The sequence below is a fragment of the Ochotona princeps genome, chromosome 14 (assembly GCF_030435755.1).
Source record: "Ochotona princeps isolate mOchPri1 chromosome 14, mOchPri1.hap1, whole genome shotgun sequence".
Taxonomy (NCBI): domain Eukaryota; kingdom Metazoa; phylum Chordata; class Mammalia; order Lagomorpha; family Ochotonidae; genus Ochotona; species Ochotona princeps.
Window position 1 is genome coordinate 2,689,661 of NC_080845.1, and position 21,226 is coordinate 2,710,886.

Here is a 21,226-nt window from a genome sequence, read left to right on the forward strand (position 1 = left end):
GTCCTAATCCTGACTCACGGCGTGAACTCTAGGAGATGCTTTAGAATTTATTCTGGAGGAAGAGTAGTGACCCCCTGGAGCAGGGGCACCTCCCAGCCAGCAAGGCTGACTTGTTTTGGCACAGAGGCTGAGGGTCCCTGAGCGCCAGGCCTGCAGAGCCAGGCAGACAGCAGGGTGGGCCCTGACAGCTCCCTGCTCTCTGCAAGCCCACCCAGCCAGGACACAGACAAGACATAGCACTCACTGCAGCCACCACGCGCACCCCCCAGCTTCCAGAGCCCCCCACGGGCCTAGCCCGTCTCCCCGAGGGCTGGCCCAGGGGACTCAATGTCCTCTCTTCTCTGCAGGACAAGGGAGGACCCGGACACCCATCAGGAGGAGCAGTTTGCCAGGGGGCCTGGGCTCCAACCACCAGGTGCATTCTCCCCTGGGTTAAACAGGCGGGACAGGCCCTCCTCCCAGGGGCCGGAGACGGGCCTCAGTGTCCGGGACTGGGGGGTCTGGACAGCCAGCTTCTACCTGTTGCACGTAGTGTCCCTGCACAGAGCCCATGTTAACTGCTGATCCACAGGGCTTCCCACTGGGGCTAGCAGAGCTAGGCCTGAAAAAACCAAAGGCAGGGGTTGAGCATACATGATGTGTCACCATGGAAATGGAGTCACAGCCCAGCACACAGGAAGCATGAGGCCAGCAGGGCCACTGGCCAGAGCTGTCAGCCTCTTGGACAGAAGGCACCAGACACAGGGAACAGACAGTGCAGAGCAGGGCAAGCGGGCGTCACTGCCCATCCTGGCAGCCTTGAGACGGCGCTTAGGAAGGCACGTCTGGACAGCAGAGGCCCAGGCCCTGGGACAGCCAGTTAGCAATCACCCTCAGCCTCTTGAGGGACTGGAGCCCGGCACTGAGCCAACAGCGTGCTCAGCATTTCTCGGGCCTTTGCTTTTGCAGAGGAAGGTGGGGGGGACTAACATGCAGTGTTCCCTCTCACCACTGAACCCCAAGAGTGTTGTTAGCGAGATGCCCACATGGTGACAAATTGTGACAAGTGCCAGGGCAGAGGCCTGGAGGACCCCTGGCTGAGTGGCTCTCATGCCTGTGTCAGGGGCACTGTCCTCCCCAAATTATCTAAGCTGTTACAGCAACCCTCAGGGCATGTCTGCACAGAACACTGGAAAACACTGCCCCACAGTTATCCAATGCCCCGCCTGTGCCCTCCTCCCAGACACCGGCCAGCTCCCAGTGAAGGCTGCCCCTAGAGGAAGGGGACTGCTCCAGGAAATGCGGGGGGCACCAGTGGTGGCAGACGCCCAGTTCTCCTGTGGAACCTTCACCACACCCTCCTGTGCGCTCTCAGTAAGCACTCTACTCGCCCAAGGATAAAGCTGCTGCCAGCCCTCCGGCTCTCTCTCTGGGAGTTTCTGTTTTCTAGATGTTGCCTCTCTCAAGAAAGCCAGAGGCTTCCAGGACCTAAAAGAGTAAAGGAGCCACATCTGTCCTTGTCATGTGGCTGTCCACTCACCTTTTCATACAGTTCTATTGTTTTGGTCAAAGTGAAAGATTATTGTGGGAAAATAAAACATGCTAACAGGCCAACTGAAACAAATGATTCCAGGAAAGATGGCAGGGGAAAAAGTCCCCAAAGTCCCTCCTCCGAACTCGAGTGACAGAGGAAGTCCCAGGCTCAACAGCAGAGCAGGGCAGAGTGGCCTCAGGCACAGACTCAAGGAGGACAGGCCTGCCAAGCACCTGCGTGTCTGTGGGCTCACCTCTAGGTGCGTGTGCGAGCGGGCGTCACCAGGAACCTCTTGCATGCAACATGCCTCCTGTTCTGAGGGCCTCGCCTGGCACACGGGAGAAGCCAGCAGCAGCAGAAGCTCCCTGCCCCACACCACCAGCGGAGTTAGCCCAGCTAAGGGCACAGTGGAGGATGTGCCATGTGCAATGCAGCAAGAACAGTTTCGCAGCCTGGTGACACCAACCCCCATGGCAGGGATTAGGGCTTGGGAAAGGTGGCCACCTTGGGCAGGAGATCTTGCCTGCCTCAAGCTGTGAGGAAGTTGGGGTGGTTCTGACGCCGCCTACAACACAGCTGCTCCTTTCCCTAGCTCTCCAGAGAGCACCCTCACACTCTCCATGTACCCACATGGAGACACACCCGGGCTGTAAGAGGGCCCGGACCACAGGTTCCCTGAACACAGAGACACAAGGGGGCCCAAACCACAGCTTCCCTGAACAAACAGACACAAGGGGGCCCAAACCACAGGTTCCCTGAGCATAGGGACACACCTGGGCTGCAAGGGGGCCTGGCCACAGGCTCTGTGAGCCATGGGGTTACACACGGGCTGGGCTGCAAGGGGTCCTGGACCAGAGGCTCCCTGAGCACGGAGACCCAAACAGGTTGCAAGAGAGCTCGGACCACAGGCTCTGTGAGCCACAGGGTCATGGGTACAGTGCACACGCAGCCCAGAGGCCAAGCTTACCTGTAGGCCTGTGGTGATGGTACAGAGCTTCCTGTAGGAACATTCTGTTTACTGTCGGCAAAGTGGAAGCCTTTCAGCTCCATCTGAGAGGACTGAAGAGACCGAGAGAGCCATCATCATCTCACAGTCGGACGGAAGCCACCTGGCACAGGGCCCAGCAGCACTTCCAGACAGGGACCATCAGAGGGGACCCCGGAGGCTAGGAGGGCTTCTTTTCTTTCTAAAAGCAGGAATCATTCCAGCATTTTCCCTCTTGTAAGCAGAGTGCTAACTGTACAATCACAGGGCAGTAGACCATAGCGTGCCTAGCTGTCTCTGCACTGTTGGTTGGACACGCCAAAGGTCTGAGCATTGGTGTGGAGTGCAGATCCCACACTTGGCCCCAGACACACCCCACCAGCATCTCTAGGACCTGTGTGTGCCATGTCCCGCTCAAGGTCCCTTGGGTGTGTGATCAGACCTCACTTGTAGGTGCTGTGCTGTCTGCCCCAGCAGAAACAGTATCACAAGGCCCAAGCCTGCTGGCATTCCAGGGCGCTGCAGAGCCCAAGGGGGCGGGGGCAGGCTGCATCCCAAGCCACTGGTCTGGCTACCACATGGCAGTTCTCAGCTCTTGGGAAGGGCTGGTGAGAAGGCCCCTCCCACTGCATCCTGGGTGGCTGGGTCATGGTTACCTCTCTGCTGGTGTTCAGGACCGGTGGCTGGGAGCCGGGGGGAGGAACTCTCCGGGGAGCCCCAGCAGAAAGGCTCTGTCCAGGCGGCAGCTGGATGGGCTGTGGCAGGATGAGAGGCTGCTGCCCAGAGCCGTACCGTGGCAGCGGCATGGTCAGCTGCCGGACAACAGAGCAGTCAGGAGAGAGCAGGTGTAGGAGAAAGGCATATAAACACACATCTCAAAAGGCAGACGCCAAGGCCTGCCTGCACACAGGAAGCACCATGGAGATTGCTCTAGACTTCCCAGTCACATGACTGGGAAAGCAGAGCAAAGGCAAGGCCAAGGTGGTCACCTTGCCGGAGCAAACGACTTCAAATGGACTGCCTGCAGAGAGCGAGTGTTCACCCTGAGTGCATGAGGTGCTGGGCACACCACGGGGGCTACTGGACTCAAGTGGCAGTGTGACACCTGTTGCACAGGGTGGGCAGGGAGGTCAAAGAGCCGAGACCCCATGAAGTCTGCCCATCAGTGTGCAAGACCAAGTGAGCACCTCTCAAATCCAGAACAAGAGGGCCACAGGGAAGCAGGGGCCACATGTGGTCTCTCAGTCACCGTCCTCTTCATCTCCCTGCTATTGAGTCCACAGTGGAGGGTCAGAAGGATCTATTGGAACCACATCACTGAGACAGACATGCAGCACCATGCTCCTTGCAGCACAAGTAGGTGCAGGGAAAGGTGGTGAAGACATACTGCCATCTCACAGAGCCAGCTGCAGCTTCTGTGAGGCCCAGCCCTAGCTGTGCAGCTAACAGACGGGCGTGCACGAGCAGACACAAGGAGACCAAGCAGGCCAGGATACTAGGCCAGGGGGACGGGCTGTCAGATGGAGGAGAGACCTGGCTCAGACCACGTGGACAGCAGGTAAAGTCACATCTCAGACACAGATGCCGGGAGACAGGAAGGCAGAAATATTGGAGTCCACCTGAGACTCAGTCCAGGAGTGAGAGGATGAAGAACCCTAGGATCAGAGAGCGGCCAGACTGGGCCAGGTACTCAACAGTCACTGAGAGAGATACAGGGAAATCAAGGGAGAGGATCTGAGGAAGGCAGGAGGAAGCCCATGAGTAATACCGCAGAGACCAAGAAAGGCCTGGAGTCCAGGATCAGCGAGCCCCAGGTCATGGCTCCTGCTAAGCTATACAATGGGTGGCCAAGGACAGCACCCAACTAGAGCTGACTGGTGTGAGGGAGACTGGCAGGAGCAGCAGGTTGCAGGGCAATCAGAACATTTCAGATAGGACACTGGAGAGAGCTGGAAAATTTGAAGGTGGCAACTTAAAACTTGAGATGTGGAGTAAGGTTTTTTGGTAACGACCATGTGTGGATGGAATGGACAGAGGCCATGAACCGACAGGGCAGGGTCCATAGCACAAGACTAGGGTTCATCTGTGCAGACATCAAACTACCAGAAACTAGAACAGGGGTCACGTGGAGACTGCAAGTCCATGGCCAAATAAGGAGTGCCTTGAGCAGTGTCACACCACCCCAGCCAGGGTAAGGAAGCTATGTGTCAATGCCGAGTTCAATGACAGGGTGCTCAGGGCAACACAGGTGCTGACTGGCCGTGGGTATGTTGTGGGCTCCAGTCTCAAAGAGCTAGGAGAGGCTGAGACCACTTACCCCTCCCCAGCCCTCACAGCACAAGGGTAGGGAGGAGGGCCATGCACAGGAACGGCAGCTGGAGGACCTGCATGGACACGGCACGCGGGAGAGGTGAAGACCAGGTCACAAAGGAAAGAGAGCCCTAGTGCTCTGGAGTGGGGGAGATTCCTGACCTGTGGGAGCGGGGAGTCCAACAGCTGGGAGGCGCCCAAGCCAGCAGCCTGGCTGAGCTGGCCCTCGTAGACTAGGGCTTGGTTCCCACTCATGGGCTGATAGGGCGAGCCAGACTGCGGCTTCACCATCTCCAAGGGCTGCATGCCAGGGAAGGCCGAATATGGAGGCTTCAGGGCTGTGCCTCCGGAGAGGATCATGGTGCTGGGCGGTGACAGGCTGGGGTGCATGTACACCTGAGACCTGCAAAGTTGGAAGACACAAAAATCGGGCAGATGCTCACACACAGATTTCAAGTGTGGGCAAGGCTGGGAGCCCTGGCCTGCCCACCACTCCAGCCTAATAACCTGCATTTACAGTAAGCTCTGAGTTGGTGCTGCTGGTGGTGGAGGGATCCTAGAGTGAACACCACTGGGTTAACAGGCCAAAGGCGAGAGGGTGGAGGCAGGACGACACAGGAAGTTTCCCTGTGCAGGGCCGGAGTCTCCCCCACCCGATGGGGCACAGAGGCACAAGGCTGCTGGTTTCCAGTCAACACGAGAGCTCACCTGAAGGGCTGTAAGGAGCTGAAGATCTCCTGAGACTGGGAGACAGGAAGCCCGCCCCTGAGGCCCAGCGGAGCCTGAGCCTGCAGGGACGTGTGCAAGGAGAGGGGGATCTGCTGGGCAGCGGCCTGCAAGCAGCAAGACAGGCAGGTCACTGTGCTGTCCCAGCTGCCACTGACTGCCCGCTCCTGGCATGACCACATATGACCACGCCTGTTTTCTTGGGCTTCCTTTGCTTTTCAGAGAAAGCCTACAGCAAAATACTGGCAGCAACTCCAAACATGGATTATTTCCACCACACATGTCAATAGAGGTGAAGTTGAGAAACGCAATGCTGAATTTTTGTCAAAAACAGAAACATGCAATATCCAGTTTTTTAAAGCCCAAGTTTTGCAAAACTAAGGAAGAGCCAAGAACATGCTTTAAAGAAGACACCCTGCCCTGCCGTGACCTCACAGCTGCACCTGAAGCAGGTGTGCAAGGGCAGCAAGCACTTTTGGCAAGACCAGACCAGCTCTAGGAAGAGGTCCGTGCTCACTTTTGTGCCGCCTCTTGCTAATGCAGCCAGGCTTGGAAGCCCAGGTCTTTCTTCCATGTCTCTGGCCTGTGCCCGTCCTGATGTTTTACCAGGAGCTGGGCATTACACGGGAGGGGCACAGAAATCAGATGAGCGAGAAGTAACAGCACCTGCCGGCCCCTCCCTCCCTCACCTGTTGGTAGCTCTGCTGCTGTGGCATTGTTGGAGGGACCAGACGGGGCTGACTGGCAAACACATGCCCATCCAGGTACAGTGGCGGGAGGTGGCTGCCTGCACACAGAAGCAGAGTACACGTGAGCTGCTGGATGGCCCTTCAGAGACACACTTCCCAGGACGAGGGTGTGGGCATGTGCACACACGTGCCTCGGGGAGCCTGGGGGCGTCAGCTCAGGCCCAGGAGCAGAGGGTGGTCTCTGGCCTGTCATTCCCACCGGCCCAGGCCTGTTGTTGAGGGCTACTAGACTGCCACTGAGGGCTGCCTTGGTCTCTCAGTCACCGTCCTCTTCATCTCCCTGCTATTGAGTCCACAGTGGAGGGTCAGAAGGATCTATTGGAACCACATCACCGAGACTTCGGCAGCCGGGACGTAAAATCCACACCCTTTGGTACCAACACAGTGACAAGTCTGGCCACAGTCAGGACACGCAGTGCCCCCTGAGCAGTAGCCCAGCGGGCAGGGAGCACTGTCCAGGTTATGCCTCCGCAGGAGCTTCCTGTCACCCTCAGTTTGTTTTCAGGAGGCAGAAGCTGTGGCTCAGGGAGCTGAAGTGCTTCCAGGCATGAGGCTGGGGTCTGCCCCAAAGCCCCATCTTTGCTTGCTCCTCTCACAGGAGGCGGGGACCTCACAGCAACGATGGCCACACCTGAAAACCAACCCGCTTCGAAAGGTGCCAGTCACACCAGACACAGGATTCAGGACTGTAGTCCACAGTTCTTCCGGATAACAAACAGGAAGGGTACTGTGGTCTGGCTCTGGCTCTGGGTGGGGATAGGACGACACGTGAGATACCTGGTATAGAAGAAGGTGCAACAGAGGCCACTGGCATGGGAGGCATGGACACTCCAGCAAAGGAGCTGTAGCTGGCCCCACTGGAGGCGCCCACCGAGGACGGGGGCTGGATGCTTGAACCAGCACCTCCTGGAGAGCTCTGCTCTGGCAAACTGGGCGAGTTTTCCCAAGCCTTGCGTGCAGACTCCATCTTCAGAAGGAAGAGATGTGGGGGGAATGACAGTTAGCAGCAGGGACCTGTGGATGTTCCCCATCCACCCCCTGCCCCGCTAAGCCTTGGCCCAGCTCAGGCTGTTACCTTCAGAGTGAGGTCGGCAGAGGGGAACGACACTGGGGAGAGGCCAATGGCCCTCTGAATGTGGTGATCCCGCCGCAGGACAGGAATACCCTGTGCTAACCCTGCCTGCAGAGGGGGAAGAAAACCATGGAACATGAACGCAGCAGGACAACCTGACCAAAGGTATCCAGCAAGCTGAAGCCCATGTCCTGCAGGTCATGGCCTCCCTCCCAACCTGGGCTAGAGCACCTCCACAGCACACTGCCCCGTGCCCTCCAGGCAGGGACACCAACAAACAAGCGGCCACATAACTGGGAGATGTTCTGGTCCAGAGAGGGAAAATTCGGGACTGTCACTCAGCCCAGACCCTCCATCCAGACTTCTGCTCTGCGCCACTGTGGTGGGAACACACCACCTGGGACCCGCATTTGTGACCAAAGGACCTTGTCTGCTCCACGTCTGGATTTCCTGCGGCCACCTGGGAGATTCTGCCCAGAGGCCTTCATTCACCCGCTGCTGCCGAGCACCAAGCAGAAACTGAGCACTGAGCAGCCTGGTCTCTCAGTCACCGTCCTCTTCATCTCCCTGTTATTGAGTCCACAGTGGAGGGTCAGAAGGATCTATTGGAACCACATCATTGAGACTCAAAATCCCCACTCAGCTGTAGCTGCTCCTGAGGTGCCCAGCTGCAGACTGCAAGGCCCCTGCAGAGAAAGGCTCTGGAACGCTTTGCCTGTGCCTCCCACTGTGTGCTGGACATGGACAGGCTACGTGTGCCATGAGTCACAGCCGAAGCAGGTCCAGAGCGTGTGATATCAGAAGACCCGGAGGACAGCAACCTGCCAGGGTGACACATGGCTGGCTAGAGTTGGCATCACAACTCCTAACTGTGAAGAACGAGCTGTCTCATTTTCACCTGGGGGCTTCAGCAAGACAGGCAGAGCTGGGAGAGAAAGCACAAACTTACGTTGCTGGCCAAGGCATCCTGAAGTTTAACAACTGGGTTTCCTGCAGGACCAGAGGCAGAACCAGGTGGCAAGCTGAAATCGGAGTCCTGGAAAAGAGGCAGAGAGCTGCTGGGCCCCTCTGGCCTCCCCGCTTACCCAACAGCATGCACGGACATGGGCCACCCTCTCAGCGGCTCCAAACGCACTAAGCCACATTCACCAGAAATAACCCTGAGCAAGACAAGCCGACCAAATCTCTTCCTGCCCCTGGGGTCTGGAGCCCGACTAGCACCAGGAAGGCCCATGGTACTCCAAGGGCCCTGTGCCAGCCCCTGGGATCAGCTCCGTCTATGGCCCCACCTTTCCAAGTACCAAAGGGAAACGGAGAGGGAGAGAAGGAAATCAGCCTCACTTTTGGATTCACTCCAAATTCAATGGGCGGCACAGGCAGCACGGAGTCCACGTGGATCTCCACCCCGTTCACAGGCGGGATGGCCCCTTGCAGCCTCTCGGCCCCTTCTGACCCCTTCCTGTTTTTCAGAGAGCGTTCATTGCCAATGGGTCCTGGTCTGTGCTCCTTGCTCTGTCCTGGGCCTTGTTCGGAGTCCTTGACGGAGAAGCAGAGAGGCTGAGAAACACACACACACACACACACACACACACACACACACACATGCCTGGCCACTGTAGAAGGAAACTTCCAGGTCACCTTTGGCTCAGATGGCTTCTGAGCCTGCTCCTTGTGGCTGTCGGCCTTGGGTTCTGCCGGGCTTGCCCCATTCATCTCCTCGGGTTTCAGAGTCCCGTATGGGGAGCTGCGCTGGGAAGAGGTCGCAGACGACTCTCGAGACTCGGCACTCAAGTCCACGCCACTATCACCCTGGCTGCTCTTCAAACCCTGCTGTGTAGAGCATAAAATGTGTTTGCACCCCAAGCCTCAACTCCACAACACCACTCTAGAATGGACAACTGTGAGGGGTGCTAGGTTCCACCCCCTGCCCTACACCTGCCCCCCAAAACCTGGTCCTGCACTGGGCCCTGGCTGCCGTGCCAACCCTGTCAAGCTCCTAGCCACCAGACTGCTTTGAACCCTGGACAGAGACTGCCAGGCAGACTCATTCCACTTGGAGCCCAAGCTGGACTGAGTGACTGTGAAGGTCAACTCAGAAGCAGCCCCCAGTCCCCCCTAACCCCAGGGCACCTGCCTCCCTCTCACAGACACATTACATCCAGCAATAGGCCAGGGCTCTGGCTCGGCCTCCAGCCCCAGCTCAGTGGGCATACACTCACCTCGCCAGAGCTGGGCTCACTGTTACTGAAGGCGGTGACAGCTTTCCTCCAGGAGTCGCTGGCTGCAGCCTGCACAGGGAGCGCTGCCAGGACAGGAAAACAGGCAATAGACCCTGTGACTCCTAAAACAGGCTCAGCACTACTCCCCACATCGAGTCCCTGCCTCCCTCCATGCCAGCCTGCCTGGCGTGCAGCAGGCAACAGACAGAACACACGGCGTCTGCGGCAGCAGGGAGCACGGTGTCCCCACATCTTCCAAAGTCCTCAGATTGCTTAGTAATAAACAAAACAGCAACTTTTTATTCCAGCTTCTGAAAGTCTATCCTGCTGCTGTGCTATTTCTCACAGTTATATAGGGAGTAGGGAATCTTTTTTTTTTTTTTCTTTCTGACAAGGGCCATTTGGATACTGATATCAACACTTGTTGGTCGCAAGAAATTATCAGCTTAAATCTTAGCCTGCTAGGCCTAACATGATGGTTCAGTGGCTAAATTCTCGCCTTGCACGCACCAGGATCACATTTTGGTTCCGGTTCATGTCCTGGCTATCCCACTTCCCATCCAGCTGCCTGCTTGTGGATTGGGAAAGTAGTTGAGCACAGCCCAATGCTTTAGGATCATGCACCTGCATGGGAGGTGGAAGAAACTCCTGGCTTCTGGCTTCAGATTGGTGCAGCTCCAGCCACTGCAGCCACCTGGGAAGTGAACCAGTGGATGGAAGATCTTTCTGTCTCTCCTTTCTGAAAATCTGCATTTCCAAGAAATACAAATAAATTCTAAAAAAAGCCCAGTGAGGTAGCCTATCAGCTAAAGTCCTGGCCTTGCATGGGCTGGGATCCCATTTGGGCACTGGTTACTTATTTATTTACTTTTGTTATCTATCTATCTATCTATCTATCTATCTATCTATCTATCTATCTATCTATCTATCTATCTATGTTGTAGAGCACCGATTCCAATCCCAGCAGCCCCACTTCCCATCCAGCTTCCTGCTTGTGGTCTGGGAAAGCAACAGAAGATGTTCCAAAGCCTTGGGACCCTGCACCTGCATGGGAGACCTGGCTTCAGACAAGCTCCGCTCTGGCCATTGCTGGATGTGGGAAGTGAATCATAATACGGAAGATCTTCCTCTCTGTCTCTCTTCCTCTCTGTATATCTGACTTTCCAATAAAAATCAATAAATCTTAAAAACAAAAAAAAACATACCTTGATATGAATGTATTTATTCACACAACCCACAGCCCAGACATTCCTCAACCCTGCCTGAAAGCATTTCTGAAAGCTGCCCTCTCCTTGAAGCCTTTGAGACCCAAGCGTGCATGGCTTACTGACGCCTGTCAATCTGTCAAAAGCCACTATGAAAAGACAGTGCGCAGCCTGGGCAGAGAGCAAGCCCTCAAAGGCTGCAGAGCCTGATGGTGCGGCTCTGGCCAGAGGTATGGGTAGGAAGATTCACACCTGCCAGCAGGGAGCAATGACGTGCCACAAATGGTACTATCATCAATTTTATTCAACGTTGTCACACTACCTTTCAATGGCAATTAGCCACAGCCTACAGCTATTCAGCCTGGCCTAGAACTGTGGCTTTTAACAGAAATCACAGAAAGCTGTGAGGCCCAGACCCCAAAGGGCGCTGGAGTCCAACAGGGGTAAAGAGAGTGTAGTACCCTTGAGGAATCTACCTACCCTGAGGACACACCACACAGGCCTTGCCCAAGGAAGCAAGCAGGAATCTGCTCCATTGAAACAATCTCCGGGGTCCGGCGGCGTGGCCTAGTGGCTAAAGTCCTCACCTTGAATGCACTGGGATCCCACATGGGAGGTTCTAATCCCAGCAGCTCCACTTCCCATCCAGCTCCCTGCAGTTGAGGACAGCCCAAAGCTTTGGGACTCTGCACCCGTGTGGGAGACCTGGAAGAAGTTCCTGGCTCCCAGCTTCTGATCGGTATAGCATCGGCCGTTGTGCACACTTGGGGAGTAAATCATCGGACGAAAGATCTTCCTCTCTTTCTCTCCTTCTCTCTGTATATCTGACTTTGTAACAAAAATAAATAAATCTTTAAAAAAAAAAACAAACAAAAAACAATCTGGGGCTTTAAACAAGTTCCCAGAAAGACAGCACTGGATATTAATCTTTTCAAAGAATTACATACATATTTACTTATTTGAAAGACAGTTACAGGGAGAAGAAAAGGCAGCTCCCTAGTGGCCACCATGGTCAGGGCCGGGCCAGGCCGAAGCCAGGAGCCTAGACCGCACTTGGGCCCAAGCACTGAGGCTGTCCTCCACCGCTGTCCCAGCTTGGAGTAGTGGAGCAGCTGGGATGTAAACTAACACCCATACAGAATGCTGGTGCTGCACGTGGGGGCTTGACAAGTGGGGCCACAGACCCCAGAAAAGTTTTTTTTCATGTAAAATATACCTCACTCTGGTCTCAGGTCTACATATCCTAGACAGTGTTTCAGCAGGCTCTTACTGAGTTCTCGCTTCATCCATGGTCTCCTCCTACTGGCCATTCTTACTAGTCCGCAGAGAAAAAAAAGGGTAACAGACAGGGCAATGAAAGTTAGTCCAGCTCTCCGAGACGTCCCCGTTTGTGGGCTCATCCTGGTACAGGCCACTGGATACCTTGGGCACTCTGCTCCTACAAAACTGTAGGCAAGAAGTAGTGCACATGTGTTCAGAGCCGCAGCAGTAAACAGGAGGCATGCGGCAGCTGAGCTCTGCCACAGAATCCCAGGCTCAGCAGATTCTGTCTACAGTCAGATGGCTGAAGTGGTTGGGCCCCTGTATTCGTGGGGGATCCTGAGGATGAAGTTCGGGGTGTGCGGGGTTGGCCCTGGTCACTGTAATCACTCTGCCCTTCAATCGATAAACCAAACATTTTCTCCCCAGTTTTCTTGGGTTTCTGGTCTTACTTTCAAGTTTAAATTAGACACACAGACGCTTTGCAAGGCCTCTTTCAGGATGGATTCCATCTCTTGTGCTCTTTGCGCCTCCCAAAACGAACAGAAGAGCAGCTGTAAAGAAGCCGGTGAGCCGAGGCCCACCCTGGCCCTCACCTTGGCCGCTGCTCTCCCAGATCTCGGTGCCAAGGCTGCTGCCAGGCATGGCCACGTCACCCTGCTCCAGGCACAAGCTGCTTTGCTTTTTAGCAAATCGGGGAGGAATGCGGGAGGAAAGACCACGACCTTTGACAGGCACCTGAAGGGGGAGAAAGGTATTTCAGTCTGCCTGGGAAATGAAAAGCAGCCAATTCTCCCCAGCAGAAGCAGCATAGCCCCCCAAATCGCACCGCTGCCAGTCCAAGCAAGAGAGGCTCGGCAGGTGGCTGGGCCATGTGCAGGGTCCAGCCTGAAGGCTGACAGCGTAGGCCTCTGGCCTCCATTAACCTCAGGGAGCAGCAGCCCAGCCCACCAGTCACCTTCCTTCAGACTGTTTCCTCCTAAGAAACACCCCCACCCCAAAAGATGCTGGGACAGTGGAGGCTAGAAGGCAATGACGGCTTAACACCGGCTCTACCTGGGGCTTTCCCCAGAGCCCGCCAGCCTTCAGCCTGCCCTCCTGTCCCCTCCCCACGACTCCACGCCTCGCACCCTCTCACCTGAACGGCTTGCTCCTTTTTCCTTCTCTCTTCCTCCAACAAGCGGCGCTGCTTCTTGGTCAGGACCTCGATGAAGCCTTCACCCACCACAGAGCCCACCTCACTTTCCTCCCCGGGGCTGGACCCACAGTTGTCAATGATGGCATCTGAACCAAGGTGTCACAAAAGGAGAGTGTCTGCATTCATCAGAAAGCCAGAACTGTTGACTCCACAGGCACCCGACAGCTAAGGGCAGGCTCTGTCTGGAGGACAGGCACACTTACAGCTCTGGGCCCTGGGCGCCCCAGCAGGATGTGAGCTGACACCAGGACAGGAGTGTGCCCTTGCTTGGCTCATACCCAACGGCCTGCCCGGGACAGCTGTCACGAAAGCTAACGCTCCCTGAAAGAGCACACTCAGAGCACTCCAAGTGGAGTGCTGTGCCCTCTGGCCCTGCCTGGGGTCCCCTCTCCCTAGGACGGGCAGGGGCCGGACTCACTTCCGTAGCTCAGGTCAAACTGCTTCCGGGCCTCCCCCTGCTCGCTGGCCCTCTGGGCAGCCAGCGTAGTCTCCTTGTCCGCCTTCTTACCGGCGGCTTCAGGACTATCACAGTTGGCATGTGTGGCCCGTTCCAGGGCATAGGGCGAATGGCTGTTCCCACTGTTGCAGCCACTAAGGCCTCCAGGCAAGGCCTCATCTGGGGACCTGCAAAGGCAAAAGAAAATGTTGTGAGCTCAGAAACTAGCTGAGGTGGGGAAGGAGAAGACTAAATGCACACACACGGCGCACGCAGACACAGCAACCCCATCTCGGGCCAGTTCCCTCCTCCTTGGCAGGCAGGAGCCGCTGGTCGGCACATTCGTGTGCCAACACACGGGCACAGGCTGCCCCCATGGCACCGCTGAGCACAGTTCTGCCTGCTATTGGGAAGCAGCATGTCCTCCAATCCCAGCCTGGCCTCTGGGCCTCTCTTCTCTCTGTGCTGTTCTGGAGTTTACCAGCTCCAGAGGGGAGAGAAAAGCTTGGGGGCAGGATGTGCCCCAAGGGTGGGGGACTGATCTTCGGCCCACATGCATGGCACCCAGAAGGTAGCAGTCAGCGGCACAGCCTCGGCATCAGGTGTTGGGAGCAGGGTCAGCCCGACACCTGCAGGAGTGAGCTTTTCCCACAGCCGTCGGCTGCGTCTTCAGGGCGACCAGTCTGGGTGTTTGGGCCCTGAATGCTAAGGCGGCCAAGGACCGGTGAGGCAACCTTCTAGGCTGCTTCAGGGATACCCTGGACCCTGGTGTTTGGGGCTCCTGCTGGACTGGCTACACAGATTCCACTTTGCCCGACACAGGCAGCCTGTGCCCACGAGCCACCAACTCCAGAGAAGGGCCCCAGCCGCCTTGTCTCTGCAGGGCTCTGTCTCTGCTGAGGTGGCAGCCCCCTTGGACACAGTCCCCTTTCTGTAGCCAGAGCAGCAGCAGGGATAAGCCGGGATGCTGCAAGCCAGGAGCTCAGGTGGAGCCAGTGGTGCCTGGCAGACAATGCCCATGCGGCAGTGACCCCTCAGCGGGGCTCTTGTGGAGGCTGAGCTCATGGGACAGCAGCTGGGACAGCAGCCACGGAGGACGGCTGCAGGCGGGGGCTACTCTGTTTTCATTTTGACAAGCCACAAGAACACAGCACAAGAGGCAACAAGCGATGCAGGAGTAAGTGATGAGGCGCTCACGGACGATGGCGTAGTGGGGAGCCCGGCAGGCCAGGCGCCCAACACACGGCAGGGGAGCATGCACGGGGCGGTGCTGCCAAGGGACAGGGGACAACAGAGGGCCCAGGAGGAGCTCTCGAGTTACCTGTTGGCTTTCACAGGCGTCCCGCTCTGCTGGCTCTCGTAACGGGGGGATGTTTCACCACCACTCGGCCTAGCAGGCTTCTCCCCAAACCCTCCCGGCTCCAGCTTGCGGCTCTGTCTGTCCCCCAGGGGCCTCTGGCTGGAGAAACTGCGCTTGGCCATCTCCTTCTTCTCCCCCAGGCTGGCCCCACACAGGCCTCCATCCCCCAGTGGGGCAGCTGTAGCCCCACGGCCCTCGCGCCGCTCCCGGCGCTCGCTGAAGTCGCTGCTCTCAGAGGCTGTCTCCCACTCCTCATTGCCATGATCAGAGGAGTTCTGGTACGAGAGCTCAGGAGACCTGCGGCCCCCGGCCCCGCTCTGGTCCCCAGGACAGAGTTTGGATCTGCCTGGCCACTGACCCGCCAGCAGATGCGGCTCCTCTTCAGGGCCCCACAAGCCCAAGGATTCTCGCTCCTGCCGGAGTCGCCGGAAACGGGGAGGCTTGTCCTGGCGTGGGGGGCGCCTCCTCCTAAAGGGTCGGTTTTCAGAATTTTCCAGATCAGCTGTGTGGTCGTCTTGGAAGAAGGACCTCTTGTCCTCCATACGGCTGTCCTCCAAGGCTCTGCTGCCAAACACGTCGCTGTGCTTGTAGGAGTCTGCGACATGGTCTCTGTCTGAGGCGCGACGGGCAGCACCTGCATCAGGGCTGTACTCCTGCCACGAGCTGCTGGCGCTTCGGCTCTGCCAGTGGGCAGTCTCTTTGGAGAGGACGGTCCTCCGCCCATAACTGCAGTTGCTGAGCCGGGGCGGGAGGGCGCGCCCGAAGGCCCGAGGGCCCCGGCTCTTAGCGTCCAGCACGCTCTGGTCATCGCAGTAGGTCTTGTGGGAGCGCCACGAGTCTTTCTTCAGGGCGCTCTCCTCCCGCTCCAGCAGCGAGCCCTCGTGCCCAGCCTCGGTGCCTCTCTGCCGGCGCCGCTTGGGCAGCTCGTCGTACTCTGAGCCCTCGCTGTGGGTCTCGCTGGCGATCCTGCGCCGGGGCTTGGTGCGTGGGCACTCCTCTGGCTGAGGGAAATCCCTCAGGCCCCGGCCCCGGCCCCCGCGTGGGGTGCTGCTGTAGATGCCACGCGCCCCAATGACCCCCCCGCCACAGACACTGCCTCCACTTGCGCCGGTGGGCCGGCCACGAAAGGTGAATTCTCTGAAGCCGCGGCCCCGGCTCCGGGCCTGCCCTCTGCCCCCAAAGGCTTGCTCCTCATCTATAAAGATCCAGTTGTTCCGCTTTGTCGGGGGCACATCGCTGGACTCACGCGAGGGTCTGGCCTCCCAGGCCTTGTCAGGCTTCTCGTCCTCTTCCAACTTATTAGCCTCGTGGCCACAACCCGCCTGGGGAGAGCCCCTGGCCTCTGCGGGGGAGGAGCAGGCCAGGGAGGGGGCGTTCTCCTCCTCTTCGTCCCCTCGGACCTGGGCAGCAGGCTCCTTGTCCTTGGTCAGTCGGGCGCCGTCCTCTCCGAGCTCCTGCTTCATCTTCTCCAGCTCCTTCCCCTTGTCTTCCACCTTGAGGGCTTTCAGCACAGGTTTCTTGATAGGCCCTGACCTCCGGGTCCTGCCTGTCTGCTCTTGCTGCTGGCTGCTGGCGCTCCGCGGCTCAGGGGTCCACTCGGGCTCCGAGGGCGGCTGCTTGCTAGGGCTCCCTTCCTTCTCCCAGGAGGAGACGCTGAAGGACTCCCGCGGGAGAGCCGGCTGCTCGGCCCCGGCGGCTGTGGCGGCGGCCTTGGGCTGCTGGCTGACATCCCAGCTGCCAGCGGGGACCAAGTCGGGCTCCAGTGGGGAGCGCCGGAGGCTAGGAGTGTGACCGCCACGGGGACCCACTTCCTGCACATTCTGTTGGGATGGAAATAAAAGCTCCTGGCCTAGCCTCTGAGAAGAGACACAGCTGTCAAAGTCGGCTTGGGCCTTCTTGTCAAAAGCACTCAAGTATTCCTCCCCTCTCTCCTCAAAGAGATCGCGTTGGGCACTTACGCCCCCTGACCTTCCAGGTGAGGCAGAGTAAGAGCTTTCATTCCTGAAAAGGAACCAGAAAAATCAGTCAATGTGATTGGAGCTTGGTTCCTGCTTCCACGATGAACAGAGCTTAGTTTTAAAAAGAAAAAACAAAAACCACAAGCATCAACACTTGCTCTATCTTTAAATACATCTCAGAGCTGCTGGGCTGTGGTGGTGGTGACCTCCAAGTCCGTGGGCGAGCAGAGGCACTGGCAGCTGGTGGGCTCGGCGTGCCAGCCTGAAGTCAGAGGAGCAAGCAGACACCTGCTGCAGAGTGCGCTGGAGCCTGGGAGAGTCGGCGAGAAGCTGGCGCTGGCTTTCTTCACTTCATAGGACCAGCAAGATGTGCCTGCCCGCGTTTCTGCAGGCCCAGTCCATCTCTGTCCCACCATCAGAAGAAGCCCAAACCCCACCAAAAGCAGCCCAGCAGTGCTCCCCACCACCCTTCCCCAGAGGGCACCTGAGGTCCCGTGCCAGGAGCCTGCAGGCCCTGGGCAGCGTCTTCTCCGCTGAATGATGCTTACCTGCCATGTACGTCCACAGTCAGAGGGTCACTGGGCTTCGGAGGGGGAAGCGAGTAGCCCTTGCTCTGCAACGCCATGTAGCCGTCAGGGCTCCACACAGGCGTCGGATCCAGGGGAGTCACTTTTCGTTCTTGGAGTTGGGGTATGCAGCTCTGCTCCTCAGAGCGACAGCCAGTTCCACTGAGGGAGTCCTGGGGCATCAGTGGCTTCATGAGTCCTGGAGAGAGCAAACCACCAGTGTGAGCCCCACCTGGACACAGCCCAGCACACACCTGATCCCTCCCAAGACAAACATCTGGGGACCCTGCTCCCAGTTCCCAGATGGGGGGGTTCTGGGAGTCTCCACCCTAAGGCTAACAGCCACACCCCAGGAGAGAGGGGAGTGGGATGGTGTGCTTCCTTTGAGGGTGACATGATCTGTCTGGGCCAAGTGGTAATGGAACCCTGAAATTACTGACCGTTATTCCACGTTATCTACATCTCCTAGTTCCTGACACTATGAAGGCCACTGAGAAAGCCTCCTGTCACAAAAATATCGAACTATCTGTGTATGTATGTATTTATTGGGGCTGGTGCTGTGGCACAGTGAGTAAAGCTGCTGCCTGAAGTGCCAGCATCTGCTGAAGCAAACCTGGGAACGCAGCAGAGGGCGGCCCATACATCTGGCCCTGCGCCCACGTGGGAGTCCTCAGAGAAGCGCCTAGATCCTGGCTTTGGTTGAACCTTGGCTGTTGTGACCTCGTGGGGACTGAGCCAACAGATGGAAGAGCTCAATCTGTCTCCCTCTGTAACTCTACTTTTAAAATAAATAAATAAACTTTTAAAAAAGAGATTATTTCGAAGAGTTACAGAGAAACACCGCTAGGGAAAGACATAAACTGCAGCCTCTGGATGCCCACAGCTAAAGCTCTGCTGAGCCCGAATTCCCATTCCAACATGAGCAGGCAGCTTCTGCAAGCGATTCCCTGAGAGCTCTGGGAGGCCCCACCCCAGCAAGGCCACTGCCAAGTTACTTAACTCGTACTAGAAGCATAAAAAAGAAATCAAAACCTTAACAGAAATACAACACAAGAAAACAGATGTGAGAAACAAACTCCAATACTAAGCACAGCCACTAAGACGGAAAATTCCTGGACGACAAACAAGATGAGGAGGGGAAGCTGGTGTCTACAGCCCCAATGGAAGGGCCTGGGCATGCCTCCTGGCTCCGCTCTTTGCTCAAGGCCCAGGGCAGTGGTACGTGTATCCCTCCAATTTTCCAGCAGACCTAGGTGAAGTTCCCAGCTCCTGGCTTTGCAGAATAGAGGTTTCTCATCCTTCTGCCTGTCTCTGCTTTTCTAACAAATGCATCAATGTTTTGAAAATTAAAAAGCAGCTTCGGGCCCGGTGGCGTGGCCTAGCGGCTAAAGTCCTCGCCTTTAAAGCCCCAGGATCCCATATGGGCTCCTGTTCTAATCCTGGCAGCTCCACTTCCCATCCAGCTCCCTGCTTGTGGCCTGGGAAAGCAGCTGAGGACGGCCCAATGCATTGGGACCCTGCACCCGCGTGGGAGACCCAGAAGAGGCTCCTGGTTCCCGGCTTCGGATTGGCGCGCACCGGCCCGTTGTGGCTCACTTGGGGAGTGAATCATCGGATGGAAGATCTTCCTCTCTGTCTCTCCTCCTCTCTGTATATCCGGCTTTCCAATAATAATAAAATCTTAAAAAAAAAAAAAAAAAAAGCAGCTTCATCAAATAGGAGACAGATTTAAGGTAAACATAACTGTTTAAAAAAGAAAAAGAGCAAGTGAGGGCCGGGAGCAGTAGTCTAGGCCCTAATGACCTCGCCTTGCTGGCACTAGGATCCCAGTTCGTATCCCGGCTGTTCCACTTCCCATCCAAGCTCCCTGCTTGAGGCCTAGAAAGCAACTGAGGACGGCCCAAAGCCTTGGGACCCTGCACCCACATGGGAGACACGGAGGAGGCTCCCGGCTCCTGGTTTTGGATTGGCTCACCTCCAGCTGTTGGGACCACTGGGGAGTGAACCAGTGGATGAATGATCTTCCTCTCTGTCTCTCGTTCCCTCTGTAAATCTGACTTTCCAATAAAAATAAATCTTAAAAACAAAAAAAACAAGTGATAGTGTACAAAGAAAACCTCAAGAAATGTTAACCAACACAGATTATGGGAGCTGACCTGCTAACAGCTCAGTCCGTCTTTGCAAACAGTAACAGTGGAGCGGTCATGCTCGCTGACTGTTATCTGCAGCTGCTGCCTCCGTCAACAGCAAAACTGAGCAGGTGATCAAGGGCAAAAAGGTCTACTACCTGACCACGTACACGAAGTAAGCTCAACCCTGGCCTGCGGCATATGGACCACATAACCAGTCAAGAAGTTGCACTGTTACAAATTAATCCTAGAAACATAACCTTATAAACCAGAAATGAATGACCTCAGACATTATTAGGAAAAGAGCAATTTCAAAGGAAACAGGAAGCCCAAGGGGACAAAAAGCAGAAATTAATGAAGCAAGATTTATGGAAAAAAAAAAAAAAGACTTGGAAGAATGGTACTAGGAACCTTGGGAAAGGCTTACGGCGGGGGGACCTAACGAGAGGGGGCAGGAAGAGCATTATGAACGGACAGAAGGGTTCCCACCACCCAGCCACAGGTCCCAGGCAGCCCGGCTTCCAGAAAGCTCACAGTGTACCCTTCCCATGACCAAAGCGGCCCCGAGGAAGGTCATTTCTGGAGAAGAGCCCTAGGATCTGCTGCCCCTGCGGGAGCGGCCCTAAAGCCCAACAAGGCCATGGGCGAGGCAGAAAAGACAGGTAGTGGGAAACGGGCTGAGGTGGACAACCAAGAAGCTAAATCCAGGAGAGTCCCGTCTCTGAGGGAGCCCCTGTCGGTGGCCCTTCCCGTCTCCCTCCTCACACCATTCAGGACACCTGCATCACTTGTTTTGTAAACGCAAGGTTTTTAGCAGTCGTAAAAATGTTTTTTAAGCAGGAGGGAAGCCCGCCTCCTTCCATGTTTTAAGTGTAAGTGACTTTAAGAGGTAAAATTATTTGCTGGTTGTTTATTTTTGGTACCAAAAAGCAGTGAGATGTTCAACGATGCTGGCGGGGTGCTGGGTGACGGCAGGAATGCCACCATTCCACACGTGAGGCTGGCTCTTATAGCCTACAACATAGCACACGCTGAATGGCAACGTGGCAGTCACAACTATGCATTCAGCTCATCTGTCATGAACACTTGCAGTTACATCTCCCAGAATCCACCGCGCTGCTCAATCAGCCCACGTGTGCTCTGCAACCCCTCCGCTTGTGCCAGGGCAGGCTTCCTGGTCAGTTTGCTCACATGCTGTCAGAGTCCGCTATGTGATTTTCAATTGTGAGCAGGGGACTTATGGAACAGCAACATTTGAAGATGCTCGTGCTTGGCAGCCTCTTACAGAAGAGCGGCTTCCAAATTTGAAGTTGCAAAGTCACCGGGGACACTTTAAAAAAGGCATGAGGTGCCCGGCACGGTAGCCTAACGGCTGAAGTCCTCGCGTTGCATGCACCAGGATCCCATATGGACACTGGTTCTAATTCCGGCTGCTCCACTTCCCACCCAGCCTCCTGCTTGTGGCCTGGGAAAACAGTCGAGATGGCCCAAAGCTTTGGGACCCTGTACCACATGGGAGACCCAGAAGAGACTTGAGGCC

General features: G+C 56.4%; 1 protein-coding gene and 3 non-coding genes across 10 annotated transcripts in view; all 4 read right to left on the bottom strand.

Annotated features, from left to right (window-relative positions):
• Positions 1-21,226, bottom strand: part of PRRC2B (proline rich coiled-coil 2B) — a 76,860-nt gene that overhangs the window by 2,224 nt on the left and 53,410 nt on the right. For 3 of the 7 annotated variants that reach the window (XM_058672890.1, XM_058672887.1, XM_058672886.1), the window contains exons 15-25: positions 17,540-17,756; positions 14,995-17,034; positions 13,656-13,861; positions 13,178-13,323; positions 12,636-12,777; positions 9,575-9,657; positions 8,994-9,185; positions 8,697-8,891; positions 8,305-8,391; positions 7,359-7,463; positions 6,879-7,250 (exon numbers count right to left, since the gene is read on the bottom strand). In XM_058672890.1, the coding sequence (XP_058528873.1) occupies positions 6,894-7,250; positions 7,359-7,463; positions 8,305-8,391; positions 8,697-8,891; positions 8,994-9,185; positions 9,575-9,657; positions 12,636-12,777; positions 13,178-13,323; positions 13,656-13,861; positions 14,995-17,034; positions 17,540-17,756 (3,770 nt within the window). In that variant the 3' untranslated portion in view covers positions 6,879-6,893. Of the gene's footprint in view, positions 1-519; positions 602-2,480; positions 2,573-3,154; positions 3,311-4,970; positions 5,212-5,516; positions 5,642-6,223; positions 6,322-6,878; positions 7,251-7,358; positions 7,464-8,304; positions 8,392-8,696; positions 8,892-8,993; positions 9,186-9,574; positions 9,658-12,635; positions 12,778-13,177; positions 13,324-13,655; positions 13,862-14,994; positions 17,035-17,539; positions 17,757-21,226 lie in introns of those variants that run through there. The other 4 variants (XM_058672888.1, XM_058672889.1, XM_058672892.1 and 1 more) reach the window with 3 other exon arrangements.
• Positions 3,736-3,821, bottom strand: LOC118759939 (small nucleolar RNA SNORD62). Its single transcript, XR_004996477.2, has one exon. It is a non-coding gene; the product is annotated as a small nucleolar RNA SNORD62 (small nucleolar RNA).
• Positions 6,536-6,621, bottom strand: LOC118759940 (small nucleolar RNA SNORD62). The gene has a single exon (XR_004996478.1). It is a non-coding gene; the product is annotated as a small nucleolar RNA SNORD62 (small nucleolar RNA).
• LOC118759938 (small nucleolar RNA SNORD62) lies at positions 7,895-7,980 on the bottom strand. The gene has a single exon (XR_004996476.2). It is a non-coding gene; the product is annotated as a small nucleolar RNA SNORD62 (small nucleolar RNA).